This window comes from Myxine glutinosa, chromosome 1, assembly GCF_964187855.1.
Source record: "Myxine glutinosa chromosome 1, kmMyxGlut1.1, whole genome shotgun sequence".
NCBI classification, from domain to species: Eukaryota; Metazoa; Chordata; class Myxini; order Myxiniformes; family Myxinidae; genus Myxine; species Myxine glutinosa.
The window spans coordinates 192764183-192782714 of record NC_136261.1 but is presented as its reverse complement, the minus strand read 5'-3'; the positions used below and the strand labels follow the sequence as shown (position 1 = coordinate 192782714).

At 45.2% G+C, this 18532-nt stretch overlaps 1 protein-coding gene across 3 annotated transcripts in view; it reads left to right on the top strand.

Annotated features, from left to right (window-relative positions):
- PTPN23 (protein tyrosine phosphatase non-receptor type 23) overlaps positions 1–18532 on the top strand; it is a 198878-nt gene that overhangs the window by 22788 nt on the left and 157558 nt on the right. For all 3 annotated transcript variants that reach the window (XM_078781746.1, XM_078781737.1, XM_078781750.1), the window contains exons 7-8: positions 1757–1837; positions 12795–12920. In XM_078781746.1, coding sequence (XP_078637872.1) covers positions 1757–1837; positions 12795–12920 — 207 coding nt within the window. The remainder of the gene's footprint in view (positions 1–1756; positions 1838–12794; positions 12921–18532) is intronic.

Below are 18532 nucleotides of genomic sequence, written 5' to 3'. Positions count from 1 at the left end.
ATCATAATCTATCTATAATTCCAGTAATCTCTGTCTGTACGTTTGTACGTCTGTTTGTCTGTGACCGCTGTTTCTCGACAACCACGGGTCCGATATACTTTTAACTTGCCAGGTATATTGCTGGGGACCCGAGGATGTGCCTTTTCAAGGTTTCATATTAATCGGACAATTACTTACCGAGCTATGTCCAAAAAACGATTCAACCAATCAGAGAGCAGCGAACGATCGCGTGTGCCGAACGTGGCGGGCACACTCTGCCTCGGATGGCACATTTGAGAGCGTATTCATTTATTTCACGTTTGCAAACTATGTTGGCGTTAAACTATGTTTTACAACTAATAAAAACGAATTTGCGATTCATTCGCTTTCCTGCGCGTTTGTGCACGCGATGGCGATTTCTTTACCAAACTCCGGAAGCCGTTCGCTTTGGACCAAACCATTGCATGTAAATAGAGGGGGGGGATTGTCACCGTACTCGCAAGCCGTTCGCTTTGGACCAAACCATTTCATGTAAATAGAGGGGGGGGATATAATTTTAGATATAGATATAGTACGGGCAATGCCCTAGTAAGAATAATACTAATAATAACAATCGCAAGTCTTAACATTGGAAAGAGTCATTGCATGTGAAGAGGCTTTTGAAGATTATACATTAAAAAAAATAAAAATTGATTGTCGAGGTAAAGGGGAATTTCATGGTGTTAAACAAAAAAAATGGAACGAGGACCTTGCACGACGCAAAATTTTTCTCCAACCTTTGCAACTCGTGAGATGACACATGAGATTTTTGGAAGATCGTCGCCTTTCAGTGAAGACCAGGACTGTACGTAGTTTCAAACATGACCTGGTGGAGAGGTAAAAGGATTGTTTGGTGTAGCATAGTTAAGGAGGACATTAATCTGCTATAGTTAAGAAGGACATTGAAGGGTTTTACCTTTGCCTGAATTTGAACTTGTGGAGCCTGTGTGTAGTTAATTCGTCCCCCACGCATAGGAAGAAGTGGTTTTTTCAATTGCTTGTGTGTCTTTCTGTCTTTACCATTTGAGCATTTGTCATCATATTTTCAACAACCCCTTATGAGAATAAGAACCACCTTTGGAGGCCATTTTCCCCCGCAAAGCAGGGGTTGGCCTTTTTCGGGCACCGTGGTTCCCTTTTTTGAGGCTGTTTTCTGGATGCCCTTCCTGCCGCCATCCCTGTTAGTCGCCTTTTGCGACACACGGAATTACCAGTGAACTGGTCCTCAATTTGCCGACCTCGGAAGGACTACAGGCTGAGTCAACCCCCCTGGCGTTAATTCAGCGACCGACCGGGATTTGAACCCAGGATTCTAGGATCAACCCCTTTTGAGAATATGAAGAATAATAATTAATAATTTGGTGTATAATTCGGCCTTATCAGCCTGACCGCCATTGTGCTTCGTGAGACGGCTAGGTTTAAAAAAAAATCGCTTTCATGTTTATTTATTTACCATTTGAGCTTCAGTTTGTGTCCAGGCCTTAACTTATTTACCATTTAAGCTTTTGTCTTCAAATTTTCAGCAAACCTTTATTGTGAGAATATGGAGAACACCAACGATAAAATGTATAATTTGATTTTTAACCTCTTGTTTTCATGAAGTTTAGTTGGAGTACAAAACGGATGCAGACGGGCTTTGCATTTTGAGATGCTTTCTAGTTTTATTCTGACTTTCTTTTGAATATCACTTTGGCAAACAAGGTAGAGGTCATCACAATATTTGTTTGTCTCTGTGCAGGGCCAAGCACAGGAGTGTCTACTGGAAAAGTCTATGCTGGACCACCGCAAGAGCTTTTTAATTGCTCGCATCAGTGCGCAGGTGTGTGAACAATTGTAGTTTCCACTCTCCTCTTTATTTGCCCCCCAAAAACACTACAATGTACTTATTTTCTGCATGTGGCCATTGTAATACAGGCTTTATTTTGAGCAGTTTATTGAAATTGAAAAAATTTGAGATTGATATCCCGAACATCCATTTAAAATGAAACATTTGTTTAAAATTAGCTCACCTGGAACAAAGTTCCGGGGAGCTTATGCGATGGCACGTCAGTCAGTCAGTCAGTCAGTCAGTCAGTCAGTCCGTCTGTCCGTCGGTCTGTAAACACTTGCAACTTCTTTTCCGAAACCGCTGATGGGATTGTGACCAAACTTGGCACAAATTATATTTGTTGTGTTGTGACTAAAGTTTGTTCACGGCATTAATAATATCGGGGTCTAAGGGGGTTTACCAGAATCCAAGTTTGATCCCCCAAAATAGGAATATGCTTTATTTTCTTAAACTACACTTGCAATTTTGATTGCAGGTCTATGGGGGGTGGGGGGGTTGTCCCCCAAAATAAGTTCTACATGCTGCCCTGTCATCCAGCAACCATTGAAATTGGTTTAAAATACCTTTAGACAGTGTAGTATACTGTTTATTCTACCAGGTGAGCACCAGGGGTATTGCCCCTATGTTTATAGATTTGCAAAGTGGATGATGTACCTGTTCAATAAAAAATAAATACCGGTATGTGAATTTCTAGCTGGATTTACCTGCTTCTTATGGTTCAACCTAAAAAAATTAGCAATATAAATGATTCCTCGTTCCGCATACTCAGCAGAGCTCTGGTACTGACAAGAAAAATCAAGAAAAATGTAATTTGTGGAATTGACCTAATTAACATAATTTCAAAATGGCATCCGACGAGGAATCAAGATTGTGATATCTTGGAAACCATTCAGTGGAGACCCCATAAATGTATTAAACACATTCTAACAATTAATGAAGTCCAGACCAAGCCAACAAGTCAACTAGCTATTCTCAGTTCACTTCCAATGATCAATATAAAAGCTTTCCACCAGAGCGGTTGGTCAAGCGCCGCGATCAGAGTGACTCCATTGCACTTACTTCCGTTGCATATGTAATGTAGTGTTGAATTGATGCAGGGTCAGGTCAGTCAGATCCAAATCAATCATGTGGAGAAGATGACTGATGCCTGACTGGGATCATCTCCTTTATGGATAATCTGCATCATGCCTGGTGTTGGCTTAGCGGTTAGGGTGCCGGCTTGGGATCCTAGGATCCTGGGTTCGAATCCCGGTCGATCGCTGAATTAACGCCAGGGGGGTTGACTCAGCCTGTCATCCTTCCGAGGTCGGCAAATTGAGTACCAGCTTGCTGGGATGAATGATCCCGGTGTGTACCCCGGTTTAGAATAGATACACTGTATCCCTGCGCATCGTAAGAGGCAACGAAGGGTTGGCGTCAGGAAGGGCATCCGGCCATAAAAACATTGCCGCAAACAGGGAACCACGATTGTCATGGGGCCCGCAAGGCTAACCCCCGCTCTAGCGGGGAAAATGGCCTTAAAACGATTATTCATTCATTCGTGCCTGACCAGGAGGGGTGCTTTGATCTGACAGTTAGTGACGTTTTCCAGAATAAGTCCTCATTGGGCGATTTGGTGTCATCATTCAACTTCATCTGAGCATCAAAATAAATCGATCACAACACATCTGCTGATAAACTGAAGTGTTTGCTCTGAATACGCCCAATAGATTTTATCTCCTTCAGCGATATTTAGTCCCCTACCGGTGTACACCGGAGGGGACTATAGGTTTGCACTCCGTCCGTCAGCCCGTCACGCAAAGAATAGTTTTCCGGACTTTTTTTCGAAACGCTTAACGCTAAAGATGTCAAACTTGGCACATGGTTTCCTCATGATAAGTTACAGGTCAGGTTCGAACTTCACGACGTTTCGATCATTTTTGACAACGTTATGCACTTTTAACTTTGGGAATTCGATGATCGAATTCTGATGATCCTTAACTCAGTGCCATTTTAAGTTTTAATTTCCTTTAAAAAAGATTTTCTCTGCAATAATTGGACCGATTGAGATCAAATTTTCACCGGAGGCGGGACTCTGTCTGTAGAATATTTTAATGGTAATTATGACGTCACATGTCACGTGGTTTGGCCGCCATATTGTTTTTCGTGAAAACACAAAAACCCCTTTTTCTCTGCAACGGCTGAACAGATCGAGGCCAAACTTTGCAGGCAGGATCGCATACCCATGACGAACAAAAAAGTCATAGAGCATGACGTCATGCGTCACATGGTTTCAGAGTTATGACGTTTTTAAGCATGAACCTTTAAAACCGAGCTCCTCCCTCATTTTTGATCCAATCGAGGGGAAACTTCACAGATCTGTTGAGCATGTCGGTCTACTAAAATGTCCTTTTGGAATTTGCGATAGGGCACGTGGTTTGGCAGACATCGTTAATTAAACGAAAAAAAATAAAATGGATATCTTTTGTTTATTCTAGAGTTCTCCTCAAGCCGCACCGCGTGCCCTCAGCCTTGTTTCGCGAACGTCAACAGCGTGACACAGCGCGCGCTTTCCCAAGGGGCGGAGCCAAGCCGAACAACATATATATGCACATTGATCGTGAACCGGAAAATATAATAAATTACTGATATTTAGCGACAAAAGGTTCTTTATCAAAAACTTATTTTCTCGTGCTTCTGCTGACCTGTCTGCAAGGTGTATAAATTGAAGTCCCGAGTGCGAATCACAGGTGAGCCTGTCCTGAGGTAATTAGCGATTGGGAACGATTCGGAACCTGTGGATAAATAACCCTTGGTAATTTCCCCAAGAGTTTTCCGGACGACAGACTGCTGGTAGGGGACATGTATTGCAGCGCAATACTCAGAATGCTTGTTTGTCTGGGTACTTTCACCGACCGATTCAGTGATGCTCGGTGTAACACATGCAGCGATTCCCATCCCGTGGAAAGTATTCTTGCTGTCAAGCATCCTGATATTATGGTCAAAATTGTCTGAAACATATTGGCCAAAGTGACCACTGGGTATACTAGTCACACCTTGTCTTGTCAGCACAGCATTCATCTCAAATCTCCGAATAGGCAGACTTTGAGAGGTGCTAATATCACACTCTGACAAGCTGCTTGCATCATCGTTTGTCCAATCGAAGTAACTAATCAACATATATTGCTGCCCACGAATATGTCCCCGAGTCGAATCATCAATGACTGGCCAAAACAAAGCTGCCTCTTCAACTTGAGTGATTGTGCTAAAACTGATATACAGCATGATATCTCAAAAGGTTGTGGACGGATTATGATAAAACTTGGTGAATGAGTGAGGCGACGATGAGAACAAGCCGATTTGGTTTTGGTTAAGGTCCAAGTCCAGATCCGGCCTATCAATGCGATACAAAATGTAAAGTGTTCAACCTGGCGGAGACATGCGCTCTACTGAGTGCCGTTCTAGTTTCCATTGTATTGTCTGAGCTACCATAGAACAGACAGTGATCCCTGTATGAAACTATGCAATCAGCTGACCTCAACTAGCAACGATCCTCCCCTGATGTTTCCTCCCTTGTGTTTTTACAATTGTCACTCGCAACACTATTTGCATTGCAGTACCTACGCCTGCATCCACTATATACTTTTTGGTCTGGTGTTATGTGAATGACATCATCATTGTGTTTCTGGGCTACTTTGGCAATCACGGCACAGCCTTTAGTCATTTAGTGCCTAGCGTCATTACCGAGTCATTTTCCCTGAGATGTGAACCACAAAACACTCATACATCCATGCTGATTGGAGAAAAAAAGGACCATGAACCCTCCTACGACGAGATAATGACGATTTAGGTGGCTAAATAATGACAGCGGTGCAGAAACGCCGGCAATATGGCGTCTACCCCGAGCCCGAAGGCAGCAATGACGTCTGTTGGCAAAACTTCTGAAGTGGCCATGAATATTTATGCTGTATTTTGTTTCTTAGATGTTTACATGACATGAGTTAATGGCCCATATTTGGGGTTTAAGAAGACTGAGAACGTATTTATGCACTCCGAGGTTTTGGTTATGATCTGCATGCTAAATGCCGAGAAAAATTGGCGGCAAAAAGCTATAAAACGCTAAAAATGACATTCTTGTGCCTCAGATGCTACTTTATCAGTCCAAAAATGGGTTCCACTAAATATATTTTTCTCTGTTTCTGATATAATGTGCCATGGGTATTCACAAATGAAATGAAACTGATTATTTCATTTCTATTGCAGTTTGTTTTCGGTTTGGCCATATTTCAGCATAGTATAACTGGACTAATATGCATTGCTTGGTACTTTGAGGTAACAAAAAAAGTCAATTTTTGGTGAATTTTTTTTTTTTCATGGCAGAGCCCTCTTGACACATCATGGACATTGGTTGAACAATATATAAATAAAGTCATTGTCAAATTTAAAGATGTGTTTACAGCATCATGAGCCAAGTTATCAGACAGACGGAAACGCTCAAAGTGAAAACCGACTTGTTACCCTCGCCAGAGGAGAGGATATTGCATTTGGGTCTGTCTGTTTGTCTGTCTGTGTCTGTCTGTTTGTCTGTCTCTGTCTGTTTGTTTGTCTCTGTTTGTTTGTCTGCACAGAATATGAGTATGCTTTTCTCTGCAACCGTTGGTCCGATTGCCAATGAAGTTTCACCATCGGAGTGCCTCCATCTGTCGAGTTTTTACAGCATAGCCCATCAGTCAGAGACGTCTGGAACAGTGTTTGTCTGTATGTATGTATGTATGTATGTATGTATGTATGTATACCAATCAGAGCTGAGAATCTGGTCACATGACAGGGTGATGTGATTACGTCTGATGTCATTACGGTGGTGCTGCGGCTGACTCTCCATGCACTGCCATTTTGATTTATATGCATTTCATGCCGAACATATTGTCGAACCTGTCGTATATCACAATCGCCATGCTCAACCTTTACGTTTTTCATTCAGTGTGAAACACAAACAAACTGATTGTTAAAATGATCAGCAAATATCGAAAGCATCAGTGTTACGTTTCTTCCAACAATACGGCATGTATAGGCCTTAGGCGTTATGACTCACCGTCCGCTTCGGACAAATTAAACCCAGGTTTCTTAATACAGTTGTTTAGTTTCAGTCGTATCGTTTTCGTAGTAATAATAATATTACAGTAAATATAACCATAACACTTTAATCCCAATGTCTTGAATGGAAAGTTGATGCAATGAAGTGGTGTAAAAGCGGAAGTTAGGAATTCACCTCGGTTTAAAATATATATATAATTTTTGTAATAATAACGTAACGTTATTATTATAGTAAATCTAATCGTAACACTAATCCCTTTGTAGTGACTGCAACGTTACTGGAGGTTAAATATTGTAATGGATTTGGGAATTGTGTGTGTAATTTGAGGTAAAACTTGTTGTAAATATCACCCTCTGAAAATGTAGTGAATCTGTGTAAATACCCCCATAATTGTAAAGGTCAAAGGGTCGTCCCCATTAGTTAATTCATATACATACACGTAGCCAATCATATATCCTTCTAAATAGTTAGCTCCTTATTCTATGTAGTTCAAGGCTCTGTTCCCATTAGTTGACACTCCATTGCATCAAATCAAGTAAGGATAGCTCCCCCTTCAATGACATTTTCCAGCCGAACTCTCCCTCTCTGGGTAACGAAGCTTAACAAGCGTGGGGTGCGCGGCCCCTCAACTGGCCTGGCTTGGGAAGCGGCGTTCGCCGCTATGATGAAGATGTGCTCCGTGCTCTGTTTGGACAGGAAGGGCGGGGTCGCCGGGAAGAGGCACGCCCAGGGCGCGCCACGAGGGGCGGGGTGTTCAGCCCCATGCCCAAGTAAGGACACAAGGCCGTGGCTCGCCATGAGGGGCGCGCCGTTCGACTGTCTGCCCAAATAAGGTAGCAAGACCATGCCATTGCCTTATAAGGGCACGAAACAGAGCACGTAGGAGGGCGGTCCCGAAACTGACGAGGGCGTGTCAGCCCCGCGCTTGAGGAAAAAGAGATATACGTGCGACGATCGTGCAAGCAGGAGATTGAGGGAGAGAGACGCGTCAGACGATTTTGAGAGGAGAGGACCAAAAGAGCCCGAGGCGTGCACCGACAACCAGCCCCTGCCGCGTGCAACGAGATACGTCTGCTGACGTCGCCCTGCTCGCTCCCAGCCTGAAAAGGACCGGCTTGCTGTGCACCCTGGCAAGCCTTCCAGCTTTGTGGTTCGACCTTCTCCCTCCAGCCAAACCAACCTGCAATTCCCCATTTGTGTGAGTCTGTTTGTGTTGTCCTGTCGGGGTATAAGTTAAGCCTGTTTAATATAAACTAATATTGCACTGTCTCCCTTTTTTTTTTTTTTTTTTTTTTTTTTTTTTTTTGTATACTGAATCGAGGCTCATGAAAGAGCTAACATTTACTTCACAAACAAATCAACCAGACAAACAAAATACCCAAAAAGAGGGAGTGGAAGACAAGATGGGGAGAGAAGGGGAAGCACACAAACACAACATCCGAGAGCAGGGAGATGTGTGGAAGGGAGAGGGCCTGGGGGAAGGGGGGCGGGGGGGAGGGAGAAGTATAAAACCCAAGGACTTCCTGGACAGAAGTTGGTATTTCAAAAAAGTGGAATTGGGGTGAAATTAGCGGGGGTAGAAAAGATCAAGGTTTTGGATGGGGGAAGATAAGAGATGGTGGTGAACAGCTGTTTTAAAGACTTGGAGGGTGGAGTGCGATTGAAGAGAGTAAGGGAGTTTGTTCCAGAGGCGGGAGAAAAGAGGAATGAAGGAGTGAAGGTGAGCAGAGAGTCTTGATTTTGGCAGTTTAACCATAAGAGGGTTGCAGGCAGATCTTGTGCGACCTGTAGGAATATTTGCGGGACAGAGCCCAGAGAGAGCTGGGGGGGGGCAAGGCCAGAGAGGAGTCGGTAGAAGACGGAAAGACCACCAACCTGCCTGCGGTGAGTGAGTGAGAGGCCCTAGGAGTTAGCTTCATCACGGGAGATTCCAATGATTCTGAATGCTTTGGTTTCAACAGCGTGAAGGCGAGCTAGGTGTGAGGCAGGAGCACCAGCCCAGAGGGGAGAGCAGTATTCCATTGAGCTGCGGATGAAAGCCTTGTATGTGGCGAGGAGCTCAGGTGTGCCAAGGAAGGACTTCGCACGACGGAGGATGCCCAGTCAGCGACTGGCTTTGGAGGCCAGATTTGAAATGTGGTTTTCCCAGGAAAGATCATGGCAGATAGTGAGACCCAAAAGCTTGAGTGACAGAACTTATTGGAGAGGATTATTCAGAAAGTGGATGGGAGGGTTGTCCAGTCGGTCTTTTCGGAGAGACATCGTAACAGTGTGGGATTTGTCAGGATTGAAAGACATGTTCCACTTGTTTGCCCAGTCTGTGATTTTGTCAAGGTCTGCAGAGAGTGAGGAGGCTGCAGACTGCCGATCTGAGGGATGAAGAATGGAGCGACAGAGAGTAGAGTCGTCGGCAAAGAGATAGAGAGGATTTTCAAGAGAGTCAGAGAGATCATTGATGAAGACCAGAAAAAGAACAGGGCCCAGAACACTGCATTGGGGAACTCCAGCCTGAACAGGAGATGAGAGAAACCCATTCAGGGCCACACGTTGACCGACTAGAGAGGACGTCCGCCAGCCATGCGTGGAGATTTCCATGGATACCAAAAGAGGAGAGTTTGGTGAGCAAAGCGGGGTGCCAGACCGTATCGAAGGCACGTGATATGTCAAGGGAGACTGCTCTAATTTCCTGTTTGACATTGAGGACCTCCATCCATTGTTGAGAAAGCAGAAGCAGCATGTCCAGAGTGGAGTGTCCAGGTCTGAAACCAAATTGATGATCAGAGATCAAGCCATTGGAGAAGAGGAAAGATTTCATATCTGAAGCAATGATGGATTCCATGACTTTGCTGATAATTGGGAGAAGGATGATTGGTCTGTAGTTGCTGGGATCTGTTTTTGCACCTTTTTTGTGCAAAGCGGTGATGTTGGCAGATTTCCAAGCAGATGGAAGATGACCTTGAAGATGACCTTGTCCTTGCTCCTTTCTGTTCAGTTATTTTCTTATCCTTTCCATTCTCCTTGGTTATTTTTGGTCTTGTTAATAGTTCGCAATAAATCATATTTGTTCTTCCTACTTCTTCTTCTCTTCTTCACATTCGGTCGCTTTAGTGATTTCCAGATTGAGGGTACGTGGCGTGATTCGGCCGATGCACATAAATCGGGTCTAGTCTTTGGTAACCGGCTCACGCCGCAGTTCGCTTCGCTCAGCGTTATCCATCCATTACGCTGCGGCCGTGAGCGGGGGAGTATTTCCTCGCGTACCGGGAAGCGCTGGTATTTAGGTCATAGGACGGTTGGGCCTAATACCCTACCCAGCGCCGACCGGGCGTGGCGTCATACCCCCGGGACCACGTCGGTCAGTCATAAACGAGGGGATTAATCCCCCCTCGGGAAGGGGAGAGAGGCCGACGTTGGCGTCCGTAACAATATATATCTTGTATATATTAAAGTAGCGGAAGTTTTGTGTCAGGCCGTCGTGCTACGTCATTACGTATACGACGTCATTATGGTGTAAACACCCGCTCACTTCGAGAGCGGCAGGAAAGATCATTCCTCTTTGGGGTATATAGACTACAGTCTTTCTATGATCGGGTCTCAAGAACATTGGGTGTGTGTTCATTTACCAAGTTTCTTGTGGAGAGATCGCCAAGTGGTTAAAGTATTCGAGCAAGCACTTGATTCAAAACCCTTGAGGAACGGCACATAGCGGCTTGGCAAGCGTAAGGTAGCTATTTGGTAAATGAGCACACCTCCAACCCTTGTGGGGTATATAGATTACAGTAGATCTTCGCTCATTTGTGAAAGTAAAACTTACCTCATGGATGTCTGGATTCCTCCAAATTTCTTTGTTTAATGTTATAACCGGCAATAGCGACAGTTTAAAAAGCTAATCATGTGTATTTGTGGTTTATAATAGTGTTGCGGTTTTTAGAACCCTCACTTGTAAATACTTGTAAATAATATTCCATCATTTAAAAGGTTAAAGGTCGCACGCATAGCTTGTCCATATGCAACACGTAGGACACCATAGGACTTTCAGTTATTTCCTTAGTATGTGTTTCAGATAAGGCTGTGTTCCCAATAGTTGAATCTGCGTTGCATTAATTAAATAAGATAGGCCCCATTCGCTTCTTGGCCAGCTGCTCTCTCCAAGCTACGCCAGTATGCACCCCTACAGTCGGGGCTTGTCCCTCCCAATTCTATTATGCGCCTCTGCTTGACCAGCAGCTTTCGCTGCCTCGCTCCAAACGCCATTGAACACGCAGTCTAAGGCCGAGGAAAAAGGGGGCGGGAGACGGAGACGGGAACGAGGCGTGGCGCTGTCAACTCGCCATCAAGGGCGGAGCCGGTGACCCCTCGCCAACCAACCTGGGCTGAGGTGAGCTCGCTACTGGGCGTGGTTTCAAAGCGCGGATTGATCTGTGAGCGCGTAATATAAGCGCCAGCGCGAGCCTTTTTACGAGAGTGAACTGAGTCGACTCGGGGCTGCGTCACGGACTGCGCAGGGAACCATCGATGGTAACGAACTGCACCGGGGATTGCGTTGCACGAACTGTTTATTGAAGAACTGCACCGAGAGAGCTCGTTACGAACTGCCTGTTTGATACGTATCTTGTTTGATCGGGAGAGAGAGAGCATTTGGCACGCTATACTTACGCAGCATTCCAGCCCCTCGCATATGTAAGGGCCGCTCGCGGTCAACGCCAACGACGCGCTGCCGGCCTGTTTCCATCACCGCCACGGCACGAGTCGGGACTGGACGAGGAGCCTGGAACCATCTGCTTGGACCTTCCTCCCCTACCACTACAATTCCGTGTGAGTCTGTCTGTTTGTCCTGGGGTCGTGATAAGTTAAGACTGTATAGATAAGCTTGCCCTATGTCCTTTTGTTTCTTCTTCTTCTTGTACATGCTTTCGTTTCCTCTTTGGGTTTTTGTACATAATTAATAAACCCACTCTTTGTTCTTCCCTTACTCTGGTTTCCTCTTATTCGATCGCCTCAGTCTTTTCCCCATTGAGTACCTGTGGCACGATTTCGGAACCGCTATAATCGGGTGTAGTATTTGTTAACGGCCCGAGTCACGGCTCGCTTCGCTCGGCGTATCCATTAACGCTGCGGCTCGGGTGGGAGTTATCTCGTCGCTTTACGGCCGGTAGTAGTACTTAGGTAATAAGACTAATTGGGCTTACAACCCTACCTACCACCGACCGGAAGTGACGTCATAGCTTCCAGGGTTGGGGGACGGCCAGCTTAAAAGACAAGGGGATTAACCCCCCTTGATAAGGGGAGCGCCGACCCCCGAATCCGCAACAATATCTTACAAGCCCGGCTACGCCGCTGTTGGACTTTTGGTCTTGTTTTATGATAATTATGATGTTATCGGTTACGTGGTGCGGGCACCATCTTGGAAAAACCAAAACATTTTGCACCTCTATCTCCGAAACTGCTCCATGGAAAAAATAGAAACATGGCTCATTGTCAAGTACTCCCCGTGGGGAACAACATTTATTCATGATGATGTCATCCGTGCCTTTCTTATGACGCCATAATTGGACAAGTAGAAGGCTTGATCCGATGAGTTTTAAATATCTTGAGCATGATGTACACAAAAATTGTACGGGAGAGTTAAATTGATGACGTCATTGGTCACGTGGTTCGGCAGCCATTTTTGATTGACCATAAATCTACTTGGTCAATAAACCACACAAACACAGCAGCCAGTAAACACTACACAAAATACACCACACAATCACGTCCTGACGAGGGTCTGCAATCTCTGATGCCCCTTTCTTGTTTGATGTTCCAATCTGCACACTTTCCTCGTAATTGCAGTTATTTAAATTTGGTTGTTGTATTTGTCATTTTCTTTTGCAGGTATCTGAATATTATAGCAATGCATGTCGCTCACTTGAGAGCGGTGATGTTGCATTGGGGCGGTTCCAACGTGAATGGCGGAAGCATTTACGGTTTAAGACTCTTTTCTTCAGCTCAATTGCACAGGTGTGTGGCCACATGCTTCCTTTCATTAATTGCTGTTGTAACGTTCTTGCTTTTTTAAGTGATGGGATTACAACTGTTAATTTGTTTGTTTTCTTGATTTGTGGATATGCTGAATTTTTATTTTATTTTAAAAATTTATCACGATTTGTTTTCATTTGATCTACACAGTTTTCATTGCTTGACCAGCCAAAGTTGGGAGCTTGAGACGAGTGTACAAATATTTGTGATTGTGCAGTGGGCTCGTTTAAGGAGCATTGTTGGTGTTCTGGTGCTTGGCTGGTTGAAATTTTCTTTACCATTTTTGAAGCAAAACGACATTTTGCAGATTGTGATCAAGTCTCGCCTTGCCAATGAGATCCAATGGGAAAAGTGAAAATGTGACAAAATTGATAACAGAAATAAAAGAGCAACAAGATTTGTGATTGTTCTTTCAAGGTGAAAAAAGAAATTTAAAACAACCAACTGGTTTGGATGCCAACTGAGTTGAACTTGCATGATATGGAAATTGGACAAGGTCTCCTGCCCAATTTTTTTCCTTTCTCGCTTTTATAACTAAATGTAGGTGATTGGGGTTATCCATTATGTAGAAAGTAAGGCAGAGCCAACGAACAATTTGCTCCTCGCTCTCTAATCAACCAATTTGAAACAAAGAAGAAAAAGCAGACTTGGCCTCAGGCAAAGGTTCATCTGTGGTCCACAAACTACTTCAAGCCTTTATGCTGGCTCTGGCTTGCAGCCATTTTTCTAACCGATTCACAGCTCATTCCCAAACAATGTGCCAAAGCATGGAATTTTTAGTGGCAGGAGAAATCTATGCCATCTTCATTGTGGGTATGCTGCTTGCTGTATAACAACTGGCATGATCTAGTATTGAATGAATGTACGTGAGCTGTTGTGCAAGCCTTTTTGTGCTCATCCACTTCCAGGGGAACATCGTTTTTGCTGCCCCTGCTTCCCAGGATATTTCGGTTATGTATAGGTAGTGTGCTTTGTCGGTGAGTGGGTAAGCATTGTTTGTGTAGTGCTGTTTTGTTTTGCTTTTCCTCCTTACGACTGTTAAGTGCTTGTTTTATGCTCATCCTCCATTGCGGCTCTTGTCAGATTCATGACTTGTGTCCTTGCTTTAGTATTGACTGTATATCTTATTTAATAGCCACAATATTTAACAGCCATATGTTCTTGTGGGGTTGACCAGGGGAAGTTTGGCCCAAGTCTTTCCTGAACCAGCTGGCCAGGCCTGACGTTTGACTGTGGTTATAATTTGGAGTTTGGCCATGGTGCTGGTTATAGCTCGTCTACGTTTTGCAAAGGACACCGTGGAATCTATAACATTCACCAACTAATGCCAGCAGTTGGGACGTCCAGTTTAGCATCCATCCGAGGGCGGCGCACACATTGATGAAACACCGGGATGATATTTTATAGCTGGGCCAGGATTCAAACCCAGGTTAAACAGCCCAGAGGGGAGTATGCATACATCTAGGCCATTGGTATTGACTGTGTACAAGTGCTTTTATTGTCATTCCAGTTCTTCTGGCCTCATTGTAAATTAATTGTCAACCAGTTTGTTGAGCGCACCTTGTTTTTGCCAGTTTGCGACTGGGAGGGAGAATAATAATGACCACAAGTGACCTTGGCCCACCTTAAATTTGGGCATTTCAGTTGTCGTGGTGACTGGTGAGGGTGGTACACCTCAGCATGCATGCGATCTCACGTACGTTCTGTAGATATAACGATCAATATTATTTTGATAAAATATCACTTTATTGTTGATTTGAAACTTTTATAAACTTGAATATTGTCTTTCAACATCCCTTCCAAAAATAAATCTTAAGATCTAATGAGATTATCACTTTTGTCAGATTGCATGAGAAAATGAGGTTTCGAGTTGTTTTATTATTATCGATCTATCTATTCTATCTATCTATTTTTAAAATCTATTTATTTGTCTATTTATTTATTTATCTATTTACTTCCTCCCCCCCGCCCCCCTATTTACTTCCCCCCCCCCTTGGAACAAACACTCGTTCATGTTGGGTTTATTTTTTTTTGTATAAAGATCGAGGCTCGTGAAAGAGCTAACATTAATCACACAAAAAGTCAAACCGACACAAACCGACACATAAAACACAAAATAAGGGGAGCGGTAGACAAGATGGGGTGACAGGGGGAAGGACACAAACACAACATTTGAGAGCAGGGACATCGAGATTTTGGCAGTTTATCCATAAGAGGGTTGCTGGCAGATCTTGTGTGACATGAAGGAATATTTGGGGGACAGAGCACAGAGAGCTGGGGGAACAAGGCCGGAGAGGAGTCTGTAGAAGGCAGAAAGACCACCAACCTGCCTGCGGTGAGTGAGTGAAAGGCCATCGGAGTTGGCTTCATCGCAGGAGATTCCAATGATTCTGAAAGCTTTGGCTTCAACAGCGTGAAGCCGAGCTAGGTGTGAGGCAGGAGCACCGGCCCAGAGGGTGGAACAGTATTCCATTGAGCTGCGGATGAAAGCCTTGTACGTGGTGAGGAGCTCAGGTGTGCCAAGGAAGGACTTCGCACGACAGAGGATGCCCAGTCGGCGACTGGCTTTGGAGGCCAGCTTGGAAATGTGGTTTTCCCAAGAAAGATCATGGCAGATAGTGAGACCCAAAAGCTTGAGTGACAGAACTTCTTGGAGAGGATTGTTGAGAAAGTAGATGGGAGGGTTTTCCATTCGGTCTTTTCGGAGAGACATAGTAAGAGCGTGACATTTGTCAGGATTGAAAGACATGTTCCACTTGTTTGACCAGTCTGATTTTGTGCAGGTCTGCAGAGAGTGAGGAGGCTGCAGGCTGCTGATCTGAGGGATGAGGAATGGAACGGCAGAGAGTGGAATCATCAGCAAAGAGATAGAGGATTTTCCAGAGAGTCGGAGAGATTATTGATGAAGACCAGAAAAAGCACAGGGCCCAGAACACCACCTTGGGGAACTTCAGCCAGAACAGGAAGGGGCGATGAGAGAAATCCATTCAGGGCCACACGTTGACTACGACCAGAGAGGAAGTCCGCAAGCCAAGCGTGGAGATTTCCATGGATACCATAGGAGGAGAGTTGGGTGAGCAGAGCCGGGTGCCAGACCGTATCGAAGGCACGTGATATGTCGAGGGAGACGGCTCTGATTTCCTGTTTGGCATTGAGGACCTCCATCCATTGTTTAGACAGCAGAAGCAACATGTCCAGAGTAGAATGACTTGGTCTGAATCCAAATTGATGATCAGAGATCAAGCCATTGGAGAAGAGGAAGGATTTGATATCCAAAGCAATGATGGATTCCATGACTTTGCTGATAATTGGGAGCAGGCTGATTGGTCTGTAGTTGCAAGGATCTGTTTTTGCACATTTTTTGTGTAAAGCGGTAATGTTTGCTGATTTCCAAGATGCTGGCAGATGACCTTGAGCAAAAGTGAAGGTGAAAAGAACAGAGAGAGGGTGAGATAGAGCGGCAGAGCAGGATTTTAGGACCCGTGGGCTGATGCCGCCTGGTCCAGTTGCAGAATCAGTCTAGTTTTGACAAAAACTTCACCTTGTCTGGAGAGAAGGACACAGAGTCCTGGAGCAGTTGGGTTTGACTGGGTAAGGTGGGAACAGAGAGAGATGGGTTTGGGACACAGGATTTTGAGGCAAACACAGAGTTGAGGCATTCGGCTTTTTCACGTGCGGTGTCAACTGTGTAACCTTTTGAAGTGAGGGAGGGGATGGAGGGAGAACAAACACCTGAAACAGATTTGACCAGACGCCACCAGGATTTGGAGGAAGGAGACAGGTTTGAGAGTTCATTCTTGAGTGTGGAGAGATAGTGCTTCCTGGCACTCCTGAGGGTAGACACACACTTGTTCCGAAGTTGGTGGAAGGAACTGAGATTACCTTCAGTTGCATTTGCCTTCCAAGAGGCAAAGGCAAGTTGTTTCAGGGCAACTGCCTCACCACAAGATTCAGTGTACCATGGACGGGAGGATGGGTAAGACAACTGAAGACTAGATGGGATAAATCTGTGCATGAGTGAGCAGTTTGCTTTGGAAGCATTCCCATGAAGAATTGATGTCAGAGGCAGTAGAGATGGGAGACCAGTCCAGATGATTGATGGCTGCTTGCAGCCCGTGCCAGTCGACCTGAGTGAAATGCCAGACTCGTCGACGCTGGGGAGGCTCTCTGAGAATGGCCAGAGAGATGTCCACTTTAACAAGCACATGATCAGAAGAACCGATTGGAGCAGAATAAGAGCAGCAGACATTTGCAGGGAAGTTTGTCATAACCAATTCTAGAAGAGAAGATACTCCATTGACTTAGATCAGGGTCAGGAAATTGACAGATTGTGTCAGTCCCAATGAGTCACAGAAGTCCTTTGCTGAGGTGCCATGGCTGGTGAGAGAGGAACCCACACCCAGCCAGCTGGCATGATGACAGTTGAAGTCGCCACATATGAGGAAGAGAGAGTTGGGATGAGTTGATAGAAGTTGGTCCATGTTTTCAGACAGCGACATGTAAATGGAGTCATCACTGTTTCGAGGACGGTACAGAACACATATGAACAAAAGGTGGGAGCGGAGAGGAAGCTGTAGCCAGATGTACTCCTGGGGGTGGGGTGGAGAGGGCAGTGCAAGGAGAGTGAGGAGGAGAGTTTTTGATAAAGATAGCCACCCCACCACCAGGACGAGGCTCAGATCTATCATACCAGAGGAGGAAGTAACCAGGAAGAGATATTAAGGAATCGGAGACATCTTGAAGGAGGAAAGTTTCTGTTAAGCAGATCAAGTCTGGATTGTCAGAAGCAACCTGAATGGAGAGATCAATCAGGTTTGAGCGACGGCCCCGGATGTTTGAGGTCCATATCGTTAATGAGGAGAGAGGCGGAGCATCGGGTGCAGGAGAGGGGAGGGGGAGGGGGAGGGGGGGGGAGGGTAGGGGGTGGGATAGAGGCAGATGAAGGATGGGCGGGGGAGGTAGGAAGAGCAGTTAATAGTGTGTCAGCGATTACAGAAGAGTTGCAAGAAAGGGAAGGATGAGGACGAAAGGTTTGATGGTGATGGGATGAGCCACAGTGAGGGGTTCTTTGAGGGGTGGCAGAGGAAAGTAGAAGGTTGGGGGAGGTGGAGGTTTGAGATCGAAGGGAGATGAAGTCGGGGGGAGGCAGCTTTGAGAAGGGGGTGGGAGGGGGGGAATTGAAGAGGGATGGTAGGGGGGAGTTGAGGAAGGGAGGGGCAAGGGGGGAGTTTAGGAGGGGAGGGGTAAGGGGGGAGATTTGGAGGGGAGGGGCAAGTGGCGAAATTTGGAGGGGAGGGGCCAGGGGGGAGCTTAGAAAGTGGATGATTAAAAGTGGATAATTTAGGATTTCAAGGTTTCAAGGTGCAATGAGGAGTAGCAATGATACCAAAAATGTTGTGAATCGGAATCGTCGGAAAATAGTCTTCTTCCTTTTTGTATTGCCGCTGACTCTTTGGCGATGCTCAAAGGGGAGAGTGGTTGTTTTTTTTCATCAATCACACAAGCTTCTGCCACACCTATCACTAACATTTTCTTCTTCCGCCAAAAGTCTTTAACACTGCCTCGCTCTCACACATTCATTCTGCCCTTTGCTT